General features: G+C 37.6%; 1 protein-coding gene across 2 annotated transcripts in view; it reads left to right on the top strand.

Moving 5' to 3' along the window:
• The window catches only part of CDK17 (cyclin dependent kinase 17), a 184053-nt gene that overhangs the window by 154815 nt on the left and 6223 nt on the right, over window positions 1-23015 (top strand). For both annotated transcript variants that reach the window (XM_030548508.1, XM_030548507.1), the window contains 9 exons: window positions 4337-4462; window positions 8908-8964; window positions 10236-10350; window positions 10963-11057; window positions 13370-13432; window positions 17068-17191; window positions 21050-21170; window positions 21701-21798; window positions 22143-22248. In XM_030548508.1, the coding sequence (XP_030404368.1) occupies window positions 4337-4462; window positions 8908-8964; window positions 10236-10350; window positions 10963-11057; window positions 13370-13432; window positions 17068-17191; window positions 21050-21170; window positions 21701-21798; window positions 22143-22248 (905 nt within the window). The remainder of the gene's footprint in view (window positions 1-4336; window positions 4463-8907; window positions 8965-10235; window positions 10351-10962; window positions 11058-13369; window positions 13433-17067; window positions 17192-21049; window positions 21171-21700; window positions 21799-22142; window positions 22249-23015) is intronic.

The raw sequence follows: 23015 nt of genomic DNA on the forward strand, positions 1-23015 counted from the left end.
TGGGACAATTTCTGTGGATTGGGAGGTGTTGAGAGAGATACTGGAAGTTGGCTATATGTCTGTTCCCTCTTTCCCACACAAATCTTAGCTCTGTTGGTGTGTCAATGCTGCTTCAGGGCTGCATAACTAACTGTGAAGCACCAGTTTCTGTGCGCCGAAGAAGAGTGCTCTGTAGGAAGGGAAGGAGGGATAAAGGGAGGGCGAGATCTTCTCTGTGTCAAGTGACAGTAGAGCAGCAATAGCGGGCATGAGAGAGCTGCCTCCCTTCCCTGCATAAACTCCTGCTTAGATTTAAGGACTGAAGCAATATTTCTGCTTTTCTTCCCCTCTGAGCTGGTAGAATGTAACTAGCTGAGAATGCCTTCCCAACACCAACCGCTGAGTTGTGGCCCACCACTTGAAATGCCCTGGTCCACCGTTTCTTAAGATATTTGCTGTCCAACAGTATCACTTAATAGGGAATAGGGTGACCAGATGTCCCTATTTTGTAGGGACAGTCCCAATATTTGGGGCTTTTTCTTATATGGGCACCTATTACACCCCCCATCCCCTGCTTTCCCCGATTTTTTTCATATTTGCTGTCTGGTCACTTTAATAGGGAACCAATCATAAAAGAACACTTACTATAGTAATACTCAGCCTTACTTTCATAAAGTCTATAGATAATTCAACATAATCTGATAATTTGCCTCTGTTAACCAGTATGAGATACTATCTACTGAATGATTACTTGACTTTCTGAAAAATCTAAATTCACCAAATATAATGCTTGTCGAAGATGACATTTTAAAAGCATTGGAAAATTAAAGGCATGAAAATATTCTGCTTCTGTAGGTAAGATCATTGGTAAATCTTGGCTTGTTTAGAATCCAGTGTCAGGAAGGCATTACGTGAAGTTGAATGCTTCACCCTTCACCCCAAGTGATACACCAACCCATCTGTACAGTGCTATATAAAAAAACAGAAAAACTTTATTGACCCTTATCACCAGAAACTAGCAGGAGATTTTATTATCATTATCAAGATTTCCGTTTAAACCAATACAAATGTAGATCAGTAATAAAATTATCTAGCTCCTTTTTAAAACCTAGTCATAATATTTAATTTAATAATTCACCAGAATAGTTCATTACATGAGTTGATCTACACATCATGTAAACCTTATTTTTTTAAAATTTAATTATATACAAAAATCTGTTTAAAAAAAAAGCGGTATTTTAATTGTAGTATCATGCATGATCAGCATGGATTGAACTCTGCACCCACAGCATGGACATGTACCACTTAAGCTACAGGACTATGTTAACTGGTGGCAGGAGTACACTGTTATCCCAGAGCGGGAAATGGTGGACTATTAATTCTATGTGCTGGGTCTAGGAGGTGGTTGGGGGGGACCCAGCTGAACCCTCTTCTCCCCTCTATCCTTGAAGCTCGGGAGTGTTTGCCCTATGTTATGCTCCTGGAGAAGGCAGGGAAGGGAGGATGAAATGCTTGGGTTGTATGCTGGATCCTGGATCTCTTGCTCTAGTCCAGTGGTTCTCAGCTAGGGGTACATGTTCCCCTGGGGGTACATAGAAGTCTTCCAGGAAGTACATCAACTCATCTAGATAGTTGCCTAGTTTTACAACAAGCAACATAAAAAGCACTAATGAAGTCAGTACAAACCAGAATTTCATACAGACAATGACTTTATAGTGTTCTATATACTACACACTGAAATGTAAGTACAATATTTATGTTCAGAATGATTTATTTCATAATTATGTGGTAAAAATGAGAAAGTTGGCCATTTCTCAGTAATAGCGTTTTGTATTTTTAAGTCTGATTTTTGTAAACAAGTAGTTTTTGAGTGAGATGAAACTTGGGGGTACACAAGACAAACCACTTTCCTGAAAGGGGTACAGTAGTCTGGAAAGGTTGAGAGCCACTGATCTAGTCCTCTCCCCTGTGCTCCCCATCCCTAGTGCTCCAACAGCTCCCACACATTCCCAGTACACCGTGTAATGCTACGGCTGCAGCTGCTGCATTGGTGGCAGGATGAAGCCTTCTCTTCAGAGCGTTGGTGTTTGGTTATTATTTTGGCGTGCTGCCAAAGTCTTCACGTGGAATGCAAACAGCAGTAAGGAAATGGTGATTTTTTTTAAATGGTTTATAATTGAGGTAAACCGAAACAGAATTTCATAGGACAATGAAAAGGCACTTCTCTAGCTCAAGGGTTTCATCCTTGCTGATTTTTCAGTGTTCCTCTGCAAACAATGGAAGCATTAGACCTTCTTAAAAAGAAGTCACAAGAATCGCTTATTGTGTCAAGTGTTAGGTTACCTAGGTGTAGGGGTCACTACCAGCTCCCACTATAATTAACTAATTTCTTTGTTGTAAAGTTCTTTCATGCTCCCAAAAAAAAATAGGCAGTGTTTAAATTGCCAATGATATTAAAATTATTGAATATCAAAGCTGAAAATTATTCAAGAACTGCGAAGCCACAATCTTAATATTTTGTAGAACTGAAGCTTGAAATGCTGATTAACATTTCAGTCATCTCCCTCATTCAGATGCTCAGCAACACTTCATTTATTACAAATTGTGTGCCTAATTTCATACTTCTGTTCAAAATATCAAACACATTCATTTTGAGTTTTCAAACTACGTCATGATGTGGGTGTTGGGCATAATCCTCACTCATTACAGAAGTCTAGATAAAGCACATAGCATTATATCTCATTAAGGGATTTGGGGAGTGAGTGAAAAAGAAAGAGGCCTCATGGATGTGAGCCAAGTGCCAGAAATTCAGGTCTCAGCGGCATCTCACTGAAAATGTGCAAATCCACTGGCCACAATATGTAGCACATGCCCAAATGTGAGTCAGTCTCTGGCATTCATTGTGGTGTGCCTATCCAATTGGAAATGCCATGAACTGCCGAGTTTCATGCAGCTTTCTTGTATATTTATTTCAGGATAACATTATTCTAGGCACATAATACAAATACAGTGTAAACATTAAATCCTTCCCAGGCCAACTAGTCCATCAAAACTTCAGCTGTTAGGCAATGTGAGCATATAAGTAGGCTTTGCAGCATACTCTACTAGTCAACAGACCTTGCCTTTGTTGAACCAAGGGGAGGAGCAAATTCCCGAGTCAAGAATTCTTCACTGAAAACATCCTGCTGCCAACAGTGTCATTCTTGTTTAAACCTGGAGGCTGTTAGCTTTAGTGTCTCATCTTATCTCCATTGCTGTGGAAACACATGATGAGCAAGGGCATCTCTGAGGTACCCAAGTTAAAAGCATTCAAGGTTTTTGCTCTGCACAGCCAAGAGCACTGGCTCCTTTAGCAGGGTGTATATAGGGGTATATAGGTGTAGGCAGCTTGTTACTGAACATGGAGTTGTTTACCCTGAGTAAACACTATTTATTTGACAACAATGACTTTATTTTAAGAGATACTCATCTGCCCTTTTGTGTATCTCAGTGTCTCCTTCAAATACATCTCTGTGGTGGCAACTGAGCAACTGAAAAGAATATTTGATGTCTCATTTTCTGATATCTTTAAGTTCAAAACCAAAGTGAAAACAACCTGTGAAAATCTATATCTCAGAAATATCATGAATCTCTGTTTCAAAATTTGCTCAATATAAAGGCGTTTTGACCCATACTAGCATTGGCTGATGATAGCGTTCTAAAAGTTAACAAAATAAGGAGAGCTTAACACAGTAAACTGGGAAATGTATTTTTGACACTTTAAATTGTAATTGTCATATGATTCAAATAAGGGAGGTGGCCATTTTGCTGAAGTGGTTCTGGTTGCTACACTGGCAAGGTAGGAGCGGAATGGATGAGATTGAAAACCAATTTCTAAGTTACTTTAATATTTAACGGAATAAAAACAGAAGAGCTAACTCTTCAGTCTACACAAGGGACACTTTTCATTTCACTGTTTTTATGAAAAGGGATTTCCTTACTAGTCTTGGGTCTATCTATTTTCTACATCATAAATTATTGAAACTGAAAATATTTTTAAAATGTCAATTACTTTTTACCATTTTTATTTGCTTACTTTTTACATTTAATTCAGCTTTTCCTATGACAGTAAATTAGTTTCTCGATCAGTTTCTGAATTTTCTGGATCTCTTTTTGTAGCCAGTTGCTAAGAGTTTGAGTTATAAGTATGATAAGAGAATGTAATTTTTTTAAATTAGTAAACTGTTTCCCTTGATTCTTTTTTTAATTGTAGAAATACTTCAGCTGATCATCTTTTTAAAGACTTGTTGTAACAAAACCTAATTTTGAGCCCTACATTGACCTGTGTCCTTTTGACAATATTCACTTTTTTCTCCAGGATCTGAACAAGCGCTTGTCACTACCGGCAGACATCAGGATACCTGATGGATATCTAGAAAAGCTGCAGATAAACAGTCCACCATTTGATCAACCCATGAGTCGACGTTCTCGTAGAGCATCGCTAGTAAGTTTCTCTGATCTCTGCTTCCCAAACAAACCTGTTCTGCTTGAAAAGTGTCAGTTCCAGTCATATCTCTGCATACCATGTATTTTCATGTTATATATTGTTTAACTCTATTTGAGACTACAAGATGCTGAGTGCAGCCCAGAGATGCTGAGCACCCTTTACTCTCTATTAAAATTCATGGGAAAGCTCAGTAACTTACAGGATGAAACTCTACATTTTTGTCTTCCAGTTTTCTTTATTTCCATTTTGCAGACTTTTCTCACCATAATTCCTTACTAAGGGCCAGAGCCAGCATTCATTGAAGTCAATAGTAAAGTTCCCACTGACTTCAGTGGTGCATATTTTATCCCTAAGTTAGCGCAGCCTAAGGGGAAAACATTTTTTAATCATAGAGTTTGGGAAGAGCAGAACTCCACTAGGAAGTCCTCTATGAACAGTTGCTATGAAGATCTGTGTTACCTGTTCACCAATTAGATACTAATGACTGCTATACAAACACACATACACACACACACACGTTCTTTTGGAGTTCGGTAAATATGGTGATAACAAATGTTCTTCTTTTCCCACTGTTATGTTGACATGGTGTTTTAGGTCTTTGTTTTATTTAAAAAAATAGATTCAAGGTTAGTTAACAAATCAATTCAAATAAAGCATGCAAAATTATATTTAGGTAACTTTTTCTTTTAAATAAATGTATTCTTTTTGGGGGAAGAGCTCTGTGTTTATAATTGGTATAATTATTATAGGTCTTACAATTTGAATTGTACTTAAGAGTTATAGTTCTGTCTCTTAGGAAGTGGACTATTACTTCATTTAACATAGACCATCAAGTAGCCATCTGAAAAGTAATAATTTTTCAGTCATTACTGATCTAGGTTGGATTCTGACTATTGACCCAGATATGAAAGACTTTCTATCCCATTCCAAACCAGGCCATTATCAGGAGCTTTTTTAAGCATAAAAAATAAAGAAAGAAATTGAATAGCTTTATAAATTCTTTTTGCTGATTTTGTTAATTTTCTTGCAAGAACATTCTGCTTTATTTATTAATTAGATATGTGAAAATATCTAAATGTCTCTGCTGAGTTGATTTAATTAGCTGTGTAATACTTTTGTTTTAATACTTTGTAGATCATTAACTATTTGAGTATTTTGGAGTTAATGTTGTTACATCTATGAGCAGTACCGTCCCCTAGTAACTTTCTCTTTTCTGAGGTAACAGTGTACTGCAGTAAATGTTGAAGGCTTGGATTATAATATTTAGTCTTTTTTTTTCTCTGCATCTAAAATTCATATGTATTATATGTTAGCTCTAAAGCAGTCTGATCTAGGATGCCATCTGCATTCTAGAATGAAAATAAGAAAAACAGTGCCCTCTAATGAATATAATGTGTATTTAAAATGGTACATCTGTCACAAGTTGTTGTGGGGGTGGATTGTGGAGGTGTTGGGTTTTTTTGTCTGCTTTTTTGTTGTTGTTGTTGTTGAGGTTTTTCTCTGTACTTTAAAGATATTGTCAGGGCTGCTAAGTCTAAAATGAAACCTGCCAGCTGCATTTTGGTTTGTGGGCATGTACGTGCTGCTTTGTCCTTCCATTCTGTCAGTCTGCACTGCTCTCCTGAAATGAAATTAAACCCAGTTATCTGGGGTTGTGACTGAAAGGTTGCCTGGAGAGTAGTAATTACAATTTACATATGTTGCATCCTTTGTTTTGAAAACCGATATATGTTCAAGGATTAGTAGAAATTTAAAAATATACAGTGAGGATTGGTTGAATTTTCGACCTGACTGTGCCTCTTTCAAATTGTACCACTGACATTATTGCATAATTTTAATAGGTTTGTGTAATAATTCATTTACTATACTAACGTGTATTGACAAATACAGTACTGTGAATGCAATTATATAATGTGCTTCGATACCTTCAGTGCATCAACTATTAAAATAAGAGGCTATAAATAGACGTTTGAAACCTGCATATATAAGTCCTGATTTGCAGACTTGTATTACAGCAAAACTGATTTACAATTAATAAATAGCTTAGGCACTCTTTGAAGGAAAAATGAAAGCTTCCTATGTTTAAAAATTCTTTCACTGGAGTTTTTTTCTTTAGTGTTGTTCCGCTAAAATATACCACAACTGGTGCCAAACCTTCTAGGCAAATAAGCCTTGGATATTGTTGAATATCTGTCTTGACATATCTACATTACCCACCTTCTCCTCTAGCCAACTGGTGGATTTTGATTAATGCTAGAGAACATGTGTCTTACTCTGATAGCATGCTGTATAGCATTTGATCTTTATACAAGGTAGCCTAAAGTCAAACTACAACTCTACCTCGATATAACGCTTTCCTTGGGAGCCAAAAAATCTTACCACGTTATAGGTGAAACCGTGTTATATTGGACTTGCTTTGATCCACCGGAGTGCACAGTCCCACCCCCCCGGAGTACTGCTTTACTGCGTTATATCCAAATTCGTGTTAGATCGGGCAGCGTTATATCGAGGTAGCGGTGTACTTTCGAAAAAGAGTTTAATGCAACATACATTAAATTGGGTAAGTAATGACATTATGTTAACATGTTTCCACAACTGTTAGAACATCCACACTATCTCCTTAGAGTACTAGTTCATATATGCTTTACAGGGAATGTAGTAATGGGACAAGGTAGATACCATTCCATGGTCCCTGACACTGCTTACAGTGATCTACATTGTAGCATCATGAATATTGTAATACAAATGAGTAGGAGGCAGATTAGGTATCCGCGCCTCTGATTAATGCACTTGTATTGTATTGGCTACTCTAGATTCTATTCTTAATTAAATAATTGGAGAAAAAGATAGAGTAAACATTGTAAAATCTGCTAAAATGTACCCAAACTCATTATGTTAATTACTGTCTCGTAGCCTCCAAACACTCAGGTTATTTCGTGAATTATCCCTTGAAACTGTTTTTAAATGCTAGAAACTGTCCATGGACCCTGACACCAGCAGTTGGGCTTCATTTCTCCTGCAGTACAGAAAGTGGTGACCTGAAGTTCCTCCTCCTTTTTACTTCCTGCAAAACAGTATTTCCTGTACAGCCTCATGAGAGGAATGAACATAAGATTTAGAATGGAAGCCTTGTGATGGAGTGGGCAAAAAGCACATGCTGGTCTGTTTGGGAAATAGGGGGTGAAGCTAGCTCCACCTCACAGCACCTGCTGCAAATACCAAAACTGGGGGGAAAGTCCCTCCGTCTGGAAACAATGAAAAAGGAGACTTCAGAGTAGCCCTTCCCTGTCAGAGGAATCTTGAATCTGAGACATAGAGCTGCCCTGAATTAGAAAGTGAAGAAGCAGCCAAACCTAGGAAGTAGGCTTGAATCGAACTTTACTAGCCTATTGATCATTAGTTTGTTAATGAAGGCAAACCCCAGGAAGAGCTGAGTTTTGACACTGCAGAGGCTATGGGCCCATTTTAAATATCTGCATTCTGGCCCTTTTTGGGCCAGAGCAGTGTAAAGTGGTCTTATTGTAAATAGGAATAACCCTATAGTGACCACATTATAGTTACTTGTAGGCATCAAGTAGATGAATAGAGAAGGGAATTGAAAGAGGAGAAGTTAGTGGGCTTGCAGTCCAACTCGTGGGGAGCATTTTTTGGAGATGTGGACAAACAGTGCATCAAGACTTTGCATTGACAAAGAGTAGGGGTCAGGGCTGGCAACATGCAAAGAGACAAATGCTGATAAATAGGGCCAGGTAGGATGATGCAGGTCCTAGAAGGCAAAGACAAGAAGTGGGAACTAGATGTGGGGGGATTCAAAGATATGGGGTGACACAACCAGAATGAAATATGAGGATCTTACTGACAGTGTTTGGTACGGACTGAAGTGGGACAAGATAAGTGTCAGGGAGATCAGAGAGGACACGGCGGCAATAAGCAGGCCAAGTGATGGGGGCCTGAACAAGTGTTTTAGCTATAGGAATAGCAGGAAAAGACATGATCTTAAAAATGTTTTTGAGGGAGAAGCATGAGAATTTGGATATGGTGAGCAAGGGAAGTGGTAGAGCAGTCTGAGATGACCGCCATGTTACAGGGCCCACTGATGGTGTCAGCAGTGACAAAATGGGGAGAATAAAGAGAGTTTGGGAGGGAAGATAGGGTGTTCAGTCTGTACCTTCTTAAATTTAAGTTGATAGCTGACTAGAGGTGATGTTAGGAAGGCAGGCTGAGCTTCAGGATTGGTTCTTTGGAGACAAGTCCTTGTAATATGATGTACTAAAATAATTCTTAAAACCTAACAATTTTATAAAGATTGCTTCACTGCTTTAGGATATTTTCTGAAACAAATTTTATTAGTTTGTTGAATAAGTGATATATACAGTGAAATACTGGTCCTAATTAATTTTTATGTTTATACTAAATGTACCATCTTTTTGCTTGCATTACAGTCAGAAATTGGATTTGGGAAAATGGAAACTTACATCAAACTGGAAAAGCTTGGAGAGGTTTGTATAATTTTCTTCAGTAGTGACTATCATTTTGACAACAATATGCTTTCTTTACCTGGAACTTACTTATATGTGCCCTTGGTTTTAAAGCTGAACTACATTGTATCTACATATTTGATAGAGCTCTTTCATTAAACTAAACATATATGTTAACACACAAAGTAATGTCACTATCACTCAGCTTGTAAATATACATATGTATATATGCATACTGTTACCAAAAACGAAACAACAACAAAACACCGCCACCAAACAGAGTTTCATAGAGCTTGGGAAAAGCAAAACTCCCACTAGGAAATCCTCTATGAACAGTTGCTACGAAGGCCTGTGTTACCTGTTCAGCAGTTAGTTACTAATGACTGCTATACAAACACACATGCAAAAGCACACATATGTTGTATACTATGTTACTTGACTTTGCAATTATGAATCCTCTGTTTTTGAGATGCAATGTTTCAGCCCCCTCCAAATGCCTGTCATTTAATTCACCTCCTTTTTATGTTGGATAGCTCTATAACCTGATGTAATGTTACATATCTTTGTGAAAATGTTAATAAATATATAGGATGATCGTCTGCATAGATATGGATTTATTGTATTTCACTTTAATTACTCTATAGTGTAATGAACAATTCCAGGATATGTAACTTTACCCAAGATGTTACTGTCCCTTATTTTTGATATTTAATATAAACTGATTGTAACTATCTGCTGAAAAGGACTCTCTCTCCAATACCTTGTATAATTATGTAACACATTTTCTGGGTGTTTTTTTAAGCCTATATTGGACTAATGAAGCAAATACCAAAAGATGAGCTTAATAATCCATACTGTCCATTATGTCAGCAAAAATGAAAAATTGTGTTTGTTTTACCTGTCTTCTCCTGTGAAATTAAATGTATAGTGAACATATTTTTATTCTTTTTGATAGCATCTTTTCCGTTTCCTTGACGTAGTCTTAAAAGGTTTGGGCCTGACTTTCGGAAGGTTCTAAACTTGCAGCTTCCATTGACTTCATCTAGGGTTGAGAGTGCTCAGACTCTTTGAAAATCAGGGCCTGTGTCTGAAAGTCATTGATGAATTATGCTTGTGTCAAAAAAAAAAAGGGGGGGAGTCATTTCCAGAAGCTGCTGCTACCAAATGAAACTAATTGTAGGTAGGACCTGTCATATAGATCTTATTTGTTTGGGGTAGGGGTTTTGTGTGTGTATATTGCGCTTTCTATAAAAGAAAAGTTTTAAATGTATTCCTTTCCCCTTACTACATAGGGTACTTATGCAACAGTATATAAGGGAAGAAGTAAATTGACAGAGAATCTGGTAGCTCTAAAAGAAATCCGACTGGAACATGAAGAGGGGGCACCATGCACAGCCATAAGAGAAGGTACAGAAAATATTTTTTCCTTTTATTTAAAATATATCATTAACTGAAATTATACAGTTTGACCAAAAAATTGAGGCTATTCTCATGTAAACTGGATATTACAATAACTAACGCTATTTATCATATGAGGTACTGCATTCAAGTTAATTGAGTTGCAATTTTGAGACATATTTCAAATGCATTTATTTCATGGACTGTAATTGTGTTCTCAAATAAATGAAGCTTTCTAAGTGTTAGAAATTATAATTATAATTTACTGTTAATTATAACAAGCAAACAACTTTCTGGAGTTTAGAGTATATACCATGACGTGACTAACTTGTGCCTGAAATACTGTCTGTCCATATAGTGTATGAATTAATTATAACTGCAGTTCAGTGGTAGTACCTGGTCTTGTCTGCTTCACAGTGTGCACTAGATGAAATTTTCCTATGTGAATGAATGGGTTAACCTAATGCTTTAGGAAATACTAAATTTTGAAAACTACATTATTTAAATTACCATAGAAATTAAACAAATAACTCATAAATTTGGATTAATTAGAAATACATCTACTCCTTAGTTTTCCCATCAAGTCCTGTCCTTAAGTTTTTTTTTTTTTCTCTTTTGCAGTGTCATTATTAAAAGACCTAAAGCATGCAAATATTGTCACTTTACATGATATTGTTCACACAGACAAATCTTTGACTCTCGTCTTCGAGTACCTGGTAAGCATTAAAACAATAATAAAGCTTTACATTTAATGGATCTGTTTAGAAAGTCTTATTTAATCTTCTACCTAGAGAAACACAAACACAATTAACCTTGTGGTGCATTTTAAAAAATAAATAAATAAAGGACTTGATATTATTCTGTCATCATACTATTTTCCTACATATAATCCAGTGGAACATGGAAGCAAATAGCATTTTTCACAAAAAGCTAGTTATGTTGTTAGACATAACATTCACTGTCAAATTGTCATAAATTGCTTAGTGTAGGTCTGACTAATAGGTAATTATTAAGAACGTAAGAACCGTCATACTGGGTCAGACCAAAGGTCCATTTAGCCCCATATCCTGTCTTGTGACAACGGCCATCAAGTCATCCATTCCTTAGCGCCCATTCCCAGCTTCCGGCAAACAGAGGCTTGGGACACCATCCCTGCCCATCTTGGCTAATAGCCATTGAGGGACCTATCCTCCATGAATTTATCTAGTTCTTTTTTGAACCCTGTTATAGTCTTCGCCTTCACAACATCCTCTAGCAAGGAGTTTCACAGGTTGACTGTTAATTGTGTGAAAAAAATACTTCCTTTTATTTGTTTTAAACCTGCTGCCTATTAATTTCATCTGGTGACCCCGTAGTTCTTGTGTTATGAGAAGGAATAAATAGCACTTCCTTATTTACTTTCTTCACACCAGTCATGATTTTATATACCTCTATCATATCTCCCCTTAGTAGTCTTTTTTCCAAGCTGAAAAGTCCCAGTCTTATTACTCTCTCCTCATATGGCAGTTGTTCCATGACCTTCATCATTTTTGTTGCCCTTTTCTGAACCTTCTCCAGTTCCAATTTATCTTTTTTGAGATGTAGCAATCACATCTGCTCACAGTATTTAAGATGTAGGCGTACTGTGAATTTATATATAGGCAATATGATATTTTCTGTCTTATTATCTATCACTTTCTTAATGATGACCAACATTCTGTTCACTTTTTTGATTGCTGCTGCATGTTGAGTAGGTGTTTTCAGAGAACTATCCACAGTGACTCCAAGATCTCTTTTTTGAGTGGTAACAGCTAATTTAGACCCCATCATTTTATATGTGTAGTTAGGATTTTGTTTTCCAATGTGCATTACTTTGCATTTATCAACACTGAATTTCATCTGCCTTTTTGTTGCCCAATCACCCAGTTCTGAGAGACCCTTTTGTAGCTCTTTGCTGTCTGCCTCGGACTTACAAAACTACTCAAGGTAGTTATCATCTGCAAATTTTACCACCTCAGGGCTGGTCTACACTAATGGGGGAAATCGATCTAAGATATGCAACTTCAGCTATGTGAATAGCGTAGCTGAAGTCGAAGTATCTTAGATCGAGTTACCTACCATCCTCACGGCGCGGGATCGACTTCCGCGGCTCCCCCTGTCGACTCTGCTACCGCCGTTCATGTTGGTGGAGTTCCGGAGTCGACAGGAGCTCGTTCGGGGATCAATATATCGCGTCTAGATGAGACGCAATATATCGATCCCCGAGAAATCAATTGCTACCCGCCGATACGGTGGGTAGTGAAGACATAGCCTCAGTTATTATACTTCTGGACCAAAATGCTCACTTAAACCAAAATTGTGGTTTTAGAAGTAAGTGGACAGAGAATAAAATAATTGCAGTATTATGTTGAATGTATTGGTACTGTGAGGCACCTAACATACTTGCAGGTGCTGTAAAACAATAATAGTATAGAAATTACTATTTTACATTTCTTTTGAAACAGGGATGTTAAATATTATGGCCTACATTTTCAAACTTGAGTACCTACACTTAGACACCTAAGTCACTTTCCTGCATGATACAGATTGATAAATCATGTGTTGTTTTAGCTTTTTTTCACTCCATATTATATATACATTTGCTGAAGTTATTCTAACTATGTCTATGGTAACTGTGATGGAACATCTAAAGGTGTAGTGCACAGAGTTCATGAAAACTTAGTTCTCTTCCAAATAAAGAGAATGGGTAATAATTAAAATTCAACATAAAGCCTTTGGGGAAAAAAATAATATGTAGTATATAATAAGTAGAACTGATCTGAAAATGTTGGGACGCGGGGGAGTTTGGTGGAACACTTTTACTTTTCTTATGGGCGGGGGGGGTTTCCTCTCTTTGGGTTTTTTATTATTTTTTTTTTTTATTTGATGAAAACTCAAAATTTTCCACAGCACAGAGATACTTTTTGTGAAAAATTCCATTGAATCAAAAGCTAAGTTTTCTGTCAAAAAACTGTTTTAAATTAAACAGTGCTGGTGATTTTTTTGACAGGACAAGGACCTTAAGCAGTACATGGATGACTGTGGTAACATCATGAGTATGCACAATGTAAAGGTGAGTGAATGTTTTTTTTAATGATAATGATTGATTTCAAACATTTTTTGTTCTGATTTTAAAACCACAGGGAACTTACAACTTAGTTACTCACAACTTTTCTTTCTGATAATAACAGATACAGTCATAGTGAAGAGTTTAATGACACAAATCATGGCTTTAGTAAAAGTTGTGTTCTTTTTAAATATTTTCCTATTGGGAAATAAGATTTTTAACAGAACAGTGTGTCCCCTTTAAGGACAGTTATGTCCTGTTCCATGACCTAGGCCATGTATACACTACAAAATTATGTTGACCTAACTTACGCCAGCATACCAGCACTACAGTTATTAAATCGCTTGTGTCTGTGCACACTTGGCTCATTACGTTGGCGGTGCGCATCCTCACTGAGAGCACTTGAATTGATTGTATTGTCAGTGTAGGGCATTGTGGGATGGCTCCTGAAAGCCAGTGCCAGTTGACGTAAGCAACACAGTATCTATACTGCCACTGCATTGACCTAATTACATCGACCGTGATTCTATGCCATTCATGGAGGCAGTGGTACTAAATCAGCATACAGAGAACGTTTGCCGGCTTCTTCACTTCCACAGCTAGATCAGTACAAAGCAGCTTACATCGACCTAACCATGCAGTGTAGACCAGGCCTTAGCCTGTAGACCAGGCATTCTGAGACTTATGCTTTCTCTGGCATGATTGCATGACCAACATGGGAATAAGCCCTTCTGTGCAATGGGAGGGGCCAACTGACATTCACATGGTGTGGCTATAAGATTTTTTTTAAAAGCCTGTAGCTCATTCAAGGGAGAGATCTCCAGGGAGTATAAAGACTCTCTTGCAATAAATTCATGATGATGGTAGGCCAAGATTCAGGGACAGCCCTTGGAAGGAAAGCTGTGGAGAATCTTGTACCAAAAGGAGGAGGACTGTACTTCCTAGAAAGGAGGGCCACAGAGAACTATGTTCCAGAGGGCAAAAGACTGCTATCAGAAGGGCTGTGGATGGAGCCCAGGCAATGGCTTAGAGGCACTGTGTTGCGCTCAGAAAAGAGCCAAGTAAAGTAGGAACAGGGAAGGAACCTTATTCTGTTGAACCCAATACTGAAACAGAAAAGAACTGTTTAAAGGGACTTGGAAAGGAACCACTTGTGCTTGGAAGGGCCAAGGGAACTGTTCATATTATTTTGCACAATAGTTTAGTAAACCAGGCCCCAAGAAGTCAGAATACTATTTTGAAATGCCTTGGAGCTAGAAGGGAAAATGGGGGAAACTGAAGCTGAGGTAACAGTGTTGCCCAGCCCATGGTACGGCTTATGCTGGACTTCAGTCAGCTTAATTATTTAACAATATGTAATTTGTATAGAAGATGTTAACTGTTCATCAAAGGTATGTGGAGAATATTTCTACTCCTGTCAACATTGAATGGAAGTGTACTTTAAGAAAACAACGAGGAGTCGTGGCACCTTAAAGACTAACAGGTTTATTTGGGCATAAGTTTTCATGGATAAAAAATCACTTCTTCAGATGCAAGAAGTGTATTTTGTTACTTTGCAAGTGGTTGTCCTAAAAAACAAAGCCATGCATGCACACACATGCATGGAAAATTGGTTTGATACTTGGTTTGATACTTGTACAATAGTTAATGGCACAATTGTGGATGATGACATAATGTACAAGAATAGTATTCGTTTACATGTGTTTCATGCACATTCCAGCAGAATTGTTGTCCCTATTTTTACCTTCACATTATATTGTAAAATCCTTTCTTTGTTGAAATACTGTAGGTTTCGATTTGGATATTGGTTACTGTTTGTCGTTTCGTTTTTTTCTGTTTCCACATTAGCTTTAATGTCCTTTGGAGGCAAAATCAATCGTCAGCCTGCTTTGTTGTCTCTTTTGGAGTGAAGAGGAAAATTCTTTAATGTAAATTCCCATATCTCCTTTAAAGAGATTGAAAAAGATGAAGAGGACATGTTAAAAAATCTTAGATGAACATGAAGAGAAAGATCTTGCAGCATGTTTTTGTAGTTTGAAGCTAACCTCTTTATAAACTATCTGTGAGTGCCTGAATGGCCATTAATAGCCCTCCAACAATATAGGCTTAACTAGGTGAGGCAGGACTTAGTGGCCCACAGCCTGCATTTTTAACATGCATGGTCCCAATTTTTCTGCCCCAATGGAGATAATCCCATTGTGATATAAGCAAACTGAGGTTAGACAAATATAAACTGGAGCTTGCCTGTTTGTCGTATAAGTTTGTGGAAGACTTGGGAGTGTCGTCTGCTACAAAAATAACCCATGTGTTGGGAAACTGTGTTATATAAAAACTTTCTGGTATCTCCCCTCAAAAGGACTAATCATGATGAGTCTGTCATGCTGACTGACCTTCTGCTCTGCATAAGTGTCGTCTGTACATTTCCTAATCAGTAATCTTCTGTCTGCTCACTCCCCTTCACCAGACTAAGGATTGTTGTGGGACAACTGGTGCTAGAAGTAGTTACGTAGAAGTACCATGCTCACAGACAGGCACTCTACACATGAAGCAATTGAAAAGCAGTTTTATTTATGAAATACCACAGGAAACTGATGAGGATGCTTAATCCTAGATTTGTGTGTGTGTGTGTGTAGTTGCTCTGTGCAGTAGTGTCCTTGAATGTAGAGCGACTGTTGCTGGCTGACAGCCCGAAGGAATAGAGGGTGACACACTATATGAAGATACAAACACAGCAAAGGGAAAATATCAGACACAACTAGTGGAGCATAATTTCCCCAATTATATTTCTTTGATTCGTTAATGTTTAGAGGTGTTGTACCTAATTACTTCTTCTGGTAGTCACTTTCCCTACCGTACAATAAATAAATTTACTTTACATCAGGAGTTGGCAACCTCTGGCACGCGGCTCCCTGGCGGGCCAGGCCAGTTTGTTTACCTGCCTCGTCGGCAGGTTCGGCTGACCGTGGCTGCCACTGGCCGCGATTCGCTGTCCCAGACCAATGGGGGTGGCGGGAAGTGGTGCGGGTGAGGGATGTGCTGGCCACGGCTTCTCGCCACCCCCATTGGCCTGGGACGGCAAACCACGGCCAGTGGGAACCACGATCAGCCGAACCTGCTGACGCAGGAGGTAAACAAACTGGCCCGGCCCACCAGGGTGCTTACCCTGGCGAGCCGCATGCCAGAGATTGCCGACCCCTGCTTTACATGGTGGGAGTAGAGTTGCATTTGTAAGAGAGAGTTCTATAGCAGAAGGGAATATCAGTATGGTAATTGAGAGTGTTACATGGAAAGACGTTTAGAGTGCAGTAGTAAATGCTTATAAAGTAAATAGCCACTTGATTCTCTTCTATTATATAGAGCAAATCACTCTCAAAATCTTTGATGTGCTAAGTGTTTCATAATAATGTTGTAGCTGGCTGGCATAAATAGGTCTTACATCTTTAAACAATAGTTATGATATTCAGACTACATTAGCATGGGAAAGTGACTTGCTTGTGTAAGAAGGTTTTTGTCTTGCTTGCAATGTAGCCATGTAATTGCAGCTCTGATGGCCCAAAACCTGCTGTTATGGGAAGAGTAACATGCTGCTTTGCACATTTGCCCATGAATATTTTTGAAAGTCTAATTTGTTTTTCTTTTAGCTATTTTTATACCAGATTCTGCGTGGCTTGGCCTATTGTCATCGGAGGAAGGTGCTACATCGAGACCTGAAGCCACAAAATCTACTCATTAATGAGAAAGGAGAACTAAAGCTAGCAGACTTTGGTATGGAGTGAAAAAAAATTATTATTTTATTTGAGCAGTGTTTTCTTTACTGAGTTACAATTTTAAGAAAATCTTGGAAATAAACCAAGATTTATAAACCAGTAAACCTTGTTGAACCTAGAAATCATATGGGGGTAGGAGTGTTTATGTACATAAACCATTTGTAAGCAGCAGGGAAATTAATCACTGGAAATACATATTCACACCATTTCTGTATATATCTTTATCTATTCCAAAGGCTGTTACTGAAGCCAATATTGTGTAACTCTGACTAGCTTTATATAGCTGGTGAGATCCTGTCTTCATTTTTTTGGCTATTGCTTGTGTTCCCATAAAGGGAAAACAATACGTTATTTAATTGAGATCATTAGGCCAGCTCCATGCTGCCAGAGGGTTTCTATGGCAGCTAGGATAGATACCTCCAGTGTGGTGTGTACTAAGCTGTCATTTGTAGCATAAGCTGACCTGAAAAAATAGATTTTTAAGTCCATTGTGTGCTGGATACCCCTATTGGTCAGCTCACTGAGGGAAGTCAGCCCACATGGTTTAAAGCTGCTGGAATTTCAGGTTTGCAGCTCATGTCTGACTTTTTGAAAGTCATCCAGATAATTCCTTTTAGTCTGTTAATCTGGTTTGGGTAAGAGTTTGATTGTTTGGCTTCAGCATCACTGGTTTGTTGTTGGTTTGTTTGTTTTTTAATTTATTTCAGCATCCAACCTGAACTATGCCTCAGCCTTACAGCTTTTTCTATGCCTCATATATGGGATACAGTGATAAGTGTCATAATTCTTTCTGTATTCATTCTGTCTGCCACTCCAGTTTCACACATCGTCTGTTAGTAGTTTTACCACCACTCACTTTTATCTGAGAAGGACCCTTACACCTTCTTTATGCTCTTTTAGTTGACATTTTAAATTAAGTTAAATAATTTTTTCTCTCCAGTATGTGACATCACATGTTCACTCCTCATTAGTTTGTTTTATTTATTTATCCCACAAGAATTGTACCATGTTTTCAGAATAAAATACATTATATTCAGTTACAACTCAATCCCCTTGCCCCCGACACACTTTCTCCGGCAGGGGCAGCAGCCCTTTGGAAGCAGACCTGTATAAGGCTTTGTCTATACCACGCAGCTTTTAGTGACACAGGTGTGCCTCTAGAGCCCCGCCACTAAAAGCTGCACAGTGTAGCTGTTGTTTGTTGGCAGCAGAAAGCTCTCCTGCCGACAAAAACTTTCACACACGCACACCACACCCCCACAAGTGGCAGCAGCTTTGTCGGGCGGAGAGCGCTCCTGCTGACACAGCATCGTTTACACAAGCACTTTTCATCAGTTAAACTTTTGTTTTTCGGAGGGGTTCCTGAATGACAACAGTTTTGCCTACAAAGTTCCAGTGTAGACAAAGCCTAATTGAACTGTAATTAATCTTTTATATCACTAGCTTTCAATTTGGTAGTTAGGACCCCAACCCTACCTTTGTTCCCTTTCTCTGGTTTTCTGATGAAGTCAATTTTCTTAGTAATTTGTGATTTCATCCTTGGACTCAGGAAATATTCCACAAACTGTATATAATTCCTGTGGTGTTTCCTTTGATTCAGTGGGAACAAACAGAAAGGATTTGGTTCAGAAATGCCTCTGAGGATGATCGATTGCACATAGTTGAATGTGAAATCATAGGCAGGGAAAAGATGAGAACCCTCGATTCCAGAGCCTGTATTTGTGTGCAGGTGATCTGGTTTCTGTGTACTGAACTGGAAAGCAAAAGTTGGACTTTGCAGTTTATTGATCATCAATATGTGAGCTGAAGTGTCAGCTGAGAATGAACTGAGTTGAGATTAAAAGTAACATTAGTGCTTCCTTTGAAACTTGTGATATACAGGCCAAATCATCACCACAGGGCCCAAGAAACTCCATGAACTTTATCTTGCAGAATTTTTCTACAAATAACTTTGTTAAGATGATGGGGAGGAGTGTTCCCCATCTGGTGAATTGTCAGAGGGTCTGGCCCTCCTCACCTATGGACGTTCTAAGATACTTTGGGAAATCCAGTGAGCATCTACAATGGATTGGGGCATTCACGTGGATCCTGTTGCTACTAGCCATTATTCTCCATGTCAGTAAAGCTCCACTAGTAGCCATGTTACCATTGATTACTCACCAACACCTGGACAAAAATTCCTCTGAAAGTAGCAGTTGCCAGCAGAGAACAGAGGGTTGCCGAAGACAGTGCTGGCATGGTCTGGCATTATTACTCTGGGAAGTCTGTTTGGACATGGAGGGAGAGAGCAGTTTTCCTGTGGCTCCACCACCTCATTGCCCAGCCATCCCCCTCACTCCCAATGTCACACAGCTCCAGATGAGATAGAGCGTAGGGGATTCCATAGACTCAAGTGCAAGATGATGTCACATTGACGCAATGTGCCCTGCCCCTGATTAAATGTGAATAATCTCAGCATGTTTTGCTCCTTTTTCCTGCCTCGGTGCTTGAAAGAAGAGTGGGCATTATCTAGTCCTATATATTTAAAGATGAATCACAGTTTTCTCAGAAAAATATTGAGCCCTATAAATATATAATTAATTATCCAAATTGGAAGGATAAGAAGTGTATTTATCAAGTATGTCATGCTAAACTTGCCTTTTAATAATTCTTCTATTCTATTAAAAAAAAAATTCTTAAGCAGTACAGTACTTAACACTGGCACTACCCTATGCCCTTATTCTGCAGGAGTTTCTGATAGCTATGATAGGCCAAAATTTTAGTCTGACTTTATTTTTATATTTTGAGGATGACTCGCCCTCACCACCTAATCACTATAAGAAGGGAAGGGGGCAGCCTTTGTACTGATACTTTAGATCTGTGATTTCTCCCTGCTTGAGGTCCTTAACTGAGCCATTATCCAGGGAAAAATGCTTTGGGACAGCCAGCCATTTTAAAAATCCTTAATTTACATTCTAATTTGATGTGGTTCTGCCAAATTGAGGTGTCAATCAGTCTCAAGGGCTAGATTGCTCTCAGCTGATTCATATCCCCAAACAACCAAAAATATATTTACATTGATGATAACTGAAATTTATGAAAGCAAGAAAAATGCTGCTTGAAAAGTTACTAAGGTTTGATTTAAGGATATTTACTTGGTATTTTTCATTATATGATATTGACAATTTGTGCTTTAATGATTATAAAGCTTTAACTTCTTGAATCTCAATGTCTGGTGTCATTAAATAATTGTCTAACCCCTCCAATGGGTGAGTCCCTTCATTTCCTGCAACAGTGAAAAGTTAAATCAATAAAAACAAACATAAAAAAGCATAACAATAACCATCAATATTGTCCATCAAAAAATGACAAAAAAGAATAAATTTTGCCAAGCCTCATTATAGCAATATTTTACATTTATTTCAAAAGTGAAACACTTTTAAAAAAAATTTGAGTTGCTGAGTGATAATATCCTGATCTAGCACATCACTTACAAAACACAAGCACTTAAAAGTAAGGAAATGAATAATTAAGACCATTGTAAATCTTACAGTGCCCAGATGATAAGCAAATTATTCTCAAGTATAAAGTAATGCTTATTTCATCACAACAAAACAACCTTAACTCTGAAAGAATGCTATTCCTTTTGGATCAGAAATAACGGGTGTTGTGAATGGTCAGTATGATTTCATTCATTTTTGAGATGCTTGCAATAATGTCACTGCTTTGCACCACTTAGCAATGCATCAGACTAAAAATGAGGAAGCCAAGAAAGCAGAAGCACAAACAAAAGCAAATAGATATACACAATATTTTAATTGCAGGAAATGGTACATGCCATTACAGAAAAAACAAATGACTTTTTTTTTGTTTGAAGGTTTGGCTAGAGCGAAGTCTGTTCCTACAAAGACCTACTCCAATGAAGTTGTCACATTATGGTACAGGCCACCTGATGTTCTCCTTGGATCTTCAGAATACTCAACTCAAATTGACATGTGGTAGGTTTGTTTTGGTCAGACTTTAATTTTGTTCATACTCAAGTTGATGTGTTATAACTGTCTGTTAATTCTTGTAACTGAGTATAATGACTCCTCAAAATTTCAGACAACTTCTGCAGGGTTACCTTTAAGATATGATAAATAAAATTGCTAATAAAGAAAGTTGCTAACAATGCATCAATAGTGTGATTCAATATTTAAATCCAGTTTGACATGATGGTATTATGATATTATATTGATTAAATATTTATCTTAAATGTCTAGTTTATCAGTAGTTCCCTTTGCTTTGTGTGTGTGTTTTGGAAGGAAAAGCTATAATCTATGTATTGCAGAGGTTTTGTTCAGCACTTGTGAACTGTTTGGCTGTTTTCCTCATTTACATCAATATTTCCAATAGAGGTATATAGTTAATGGTAAACATAGTTAATCCACAAATATATTGAGGAGCTGAATGTTTTAAAAGGTAAATTTTTTGTTTGTTTATTTTTTACTTACTTACTTCATCTTGCTTTTTCTTTGTCTTTATAAAGGGGTGTTGGATGCATATTTTTCGAAATGGCATCTGGAAGACCTCTCTTTCCTGGTTCAACTGTTGAAGATGAACTGCACTTAATTTTCAGACTTCTGGGTAAATTGAATATTGTTACCAATAATATTACACTTGTTGATTTACTTCACCCTTCTACAAGAGCATTTTTGAAAAAGAATTTGTTACTATAAGGTACAGATCAGATCCTTTTTCTGTAAAGAGGAATAAACTTTAACATTGTATTTATTCATCTTCACCTAAATGCAACATCACTCATTTTGTACAAGGTTGAATCTGTACATTTTAAACAAAATGTCTGAAGTTGGAAAACAGTCCCTTTTCGATTGTGATATGTTCCAGGGCTAAATGCTTAAAATTTATTTTTGTCTTGTCTATAATTAATATAACTTCTATATATTTAATTTGTTTTGATTTAAACACAGGAACTCCTTCTCAAGAAACATGGCCAGGCATTTCTTCCAATGATGAATTTAGGAACTACAACTTTCCCAAATACAAACCACAGCCTCTAATCAACCATGCACCAAGGTATTTTAGGTTTCACTACTAGAATTTCTACTTGTACTGTGGCTGCTATATTTTTGTGTCTATGCACCTATTTTTACACAAGAACAAGTTTCCATGTATACTATGCTGTTACATGTTAACTATATGTCCCTTAAAAGACCACATGTCAAACTACATGCTGTAGGCTGAAGTTAATGGTATCTAGCAGAGTTCATTAATTTGAGATTTAGCACTGCTGTGATTCTGATTACTCAGAGCACTGTAAATCCAAACACTGAGATTCAGTAGTGGCATATTTAACTGTTATTTATAATGTCTACATAGTAGGACTATTCGCACTGCACCTAGTGAATTCCCAAAGTCCTGTCCCATCATGTAGTAGGATTATTGTAAAATCTGGGAAGAATTATTTGATACAGTCTATTCTGTGGTGGTTCTAAAGCCCTGGTTAGGAATCTGAAGGGTCTGTATCTAGTACATTTCAAGTATCATTGCCATAACTGAACTTTTCAGCAAAGCCAAGAACGTTTCTTTTGATTGTAAAGAAACATAGTTTTGCACTCTTGCCCTCCTATCCAATCAGTGGGTTTAAGTTTTGAAAACTATTGGGAAACAATAAAATTGCTAATGTCAGATGATCTTGTCAGCCTGTTGAGTCACAATCCAGGGGTCACGGTCCTTCTCTATCTCCCTACTGATTTATCATCAATAAATTCTACAAGTGATGTGATCACAGTCAGCCTTTTGAGATGTAGGGATATCTTTATGTATGTACATATGCATATACA

This window comes from Gopherus evgoodei, chromosome 1 (genome assembly GCF_007399415.2).
Source record: "Gopherus evgoodei ecotype Sinaloan lineage chromosome 1, rGopEvg1_v1.p, whole genome shotgun sequence".
Lineage (NCBI taxonomy): Eukaryota > Metazoa > Chordata > Testudines > Testudinidae > Gopherus > Gopherus evgoodei.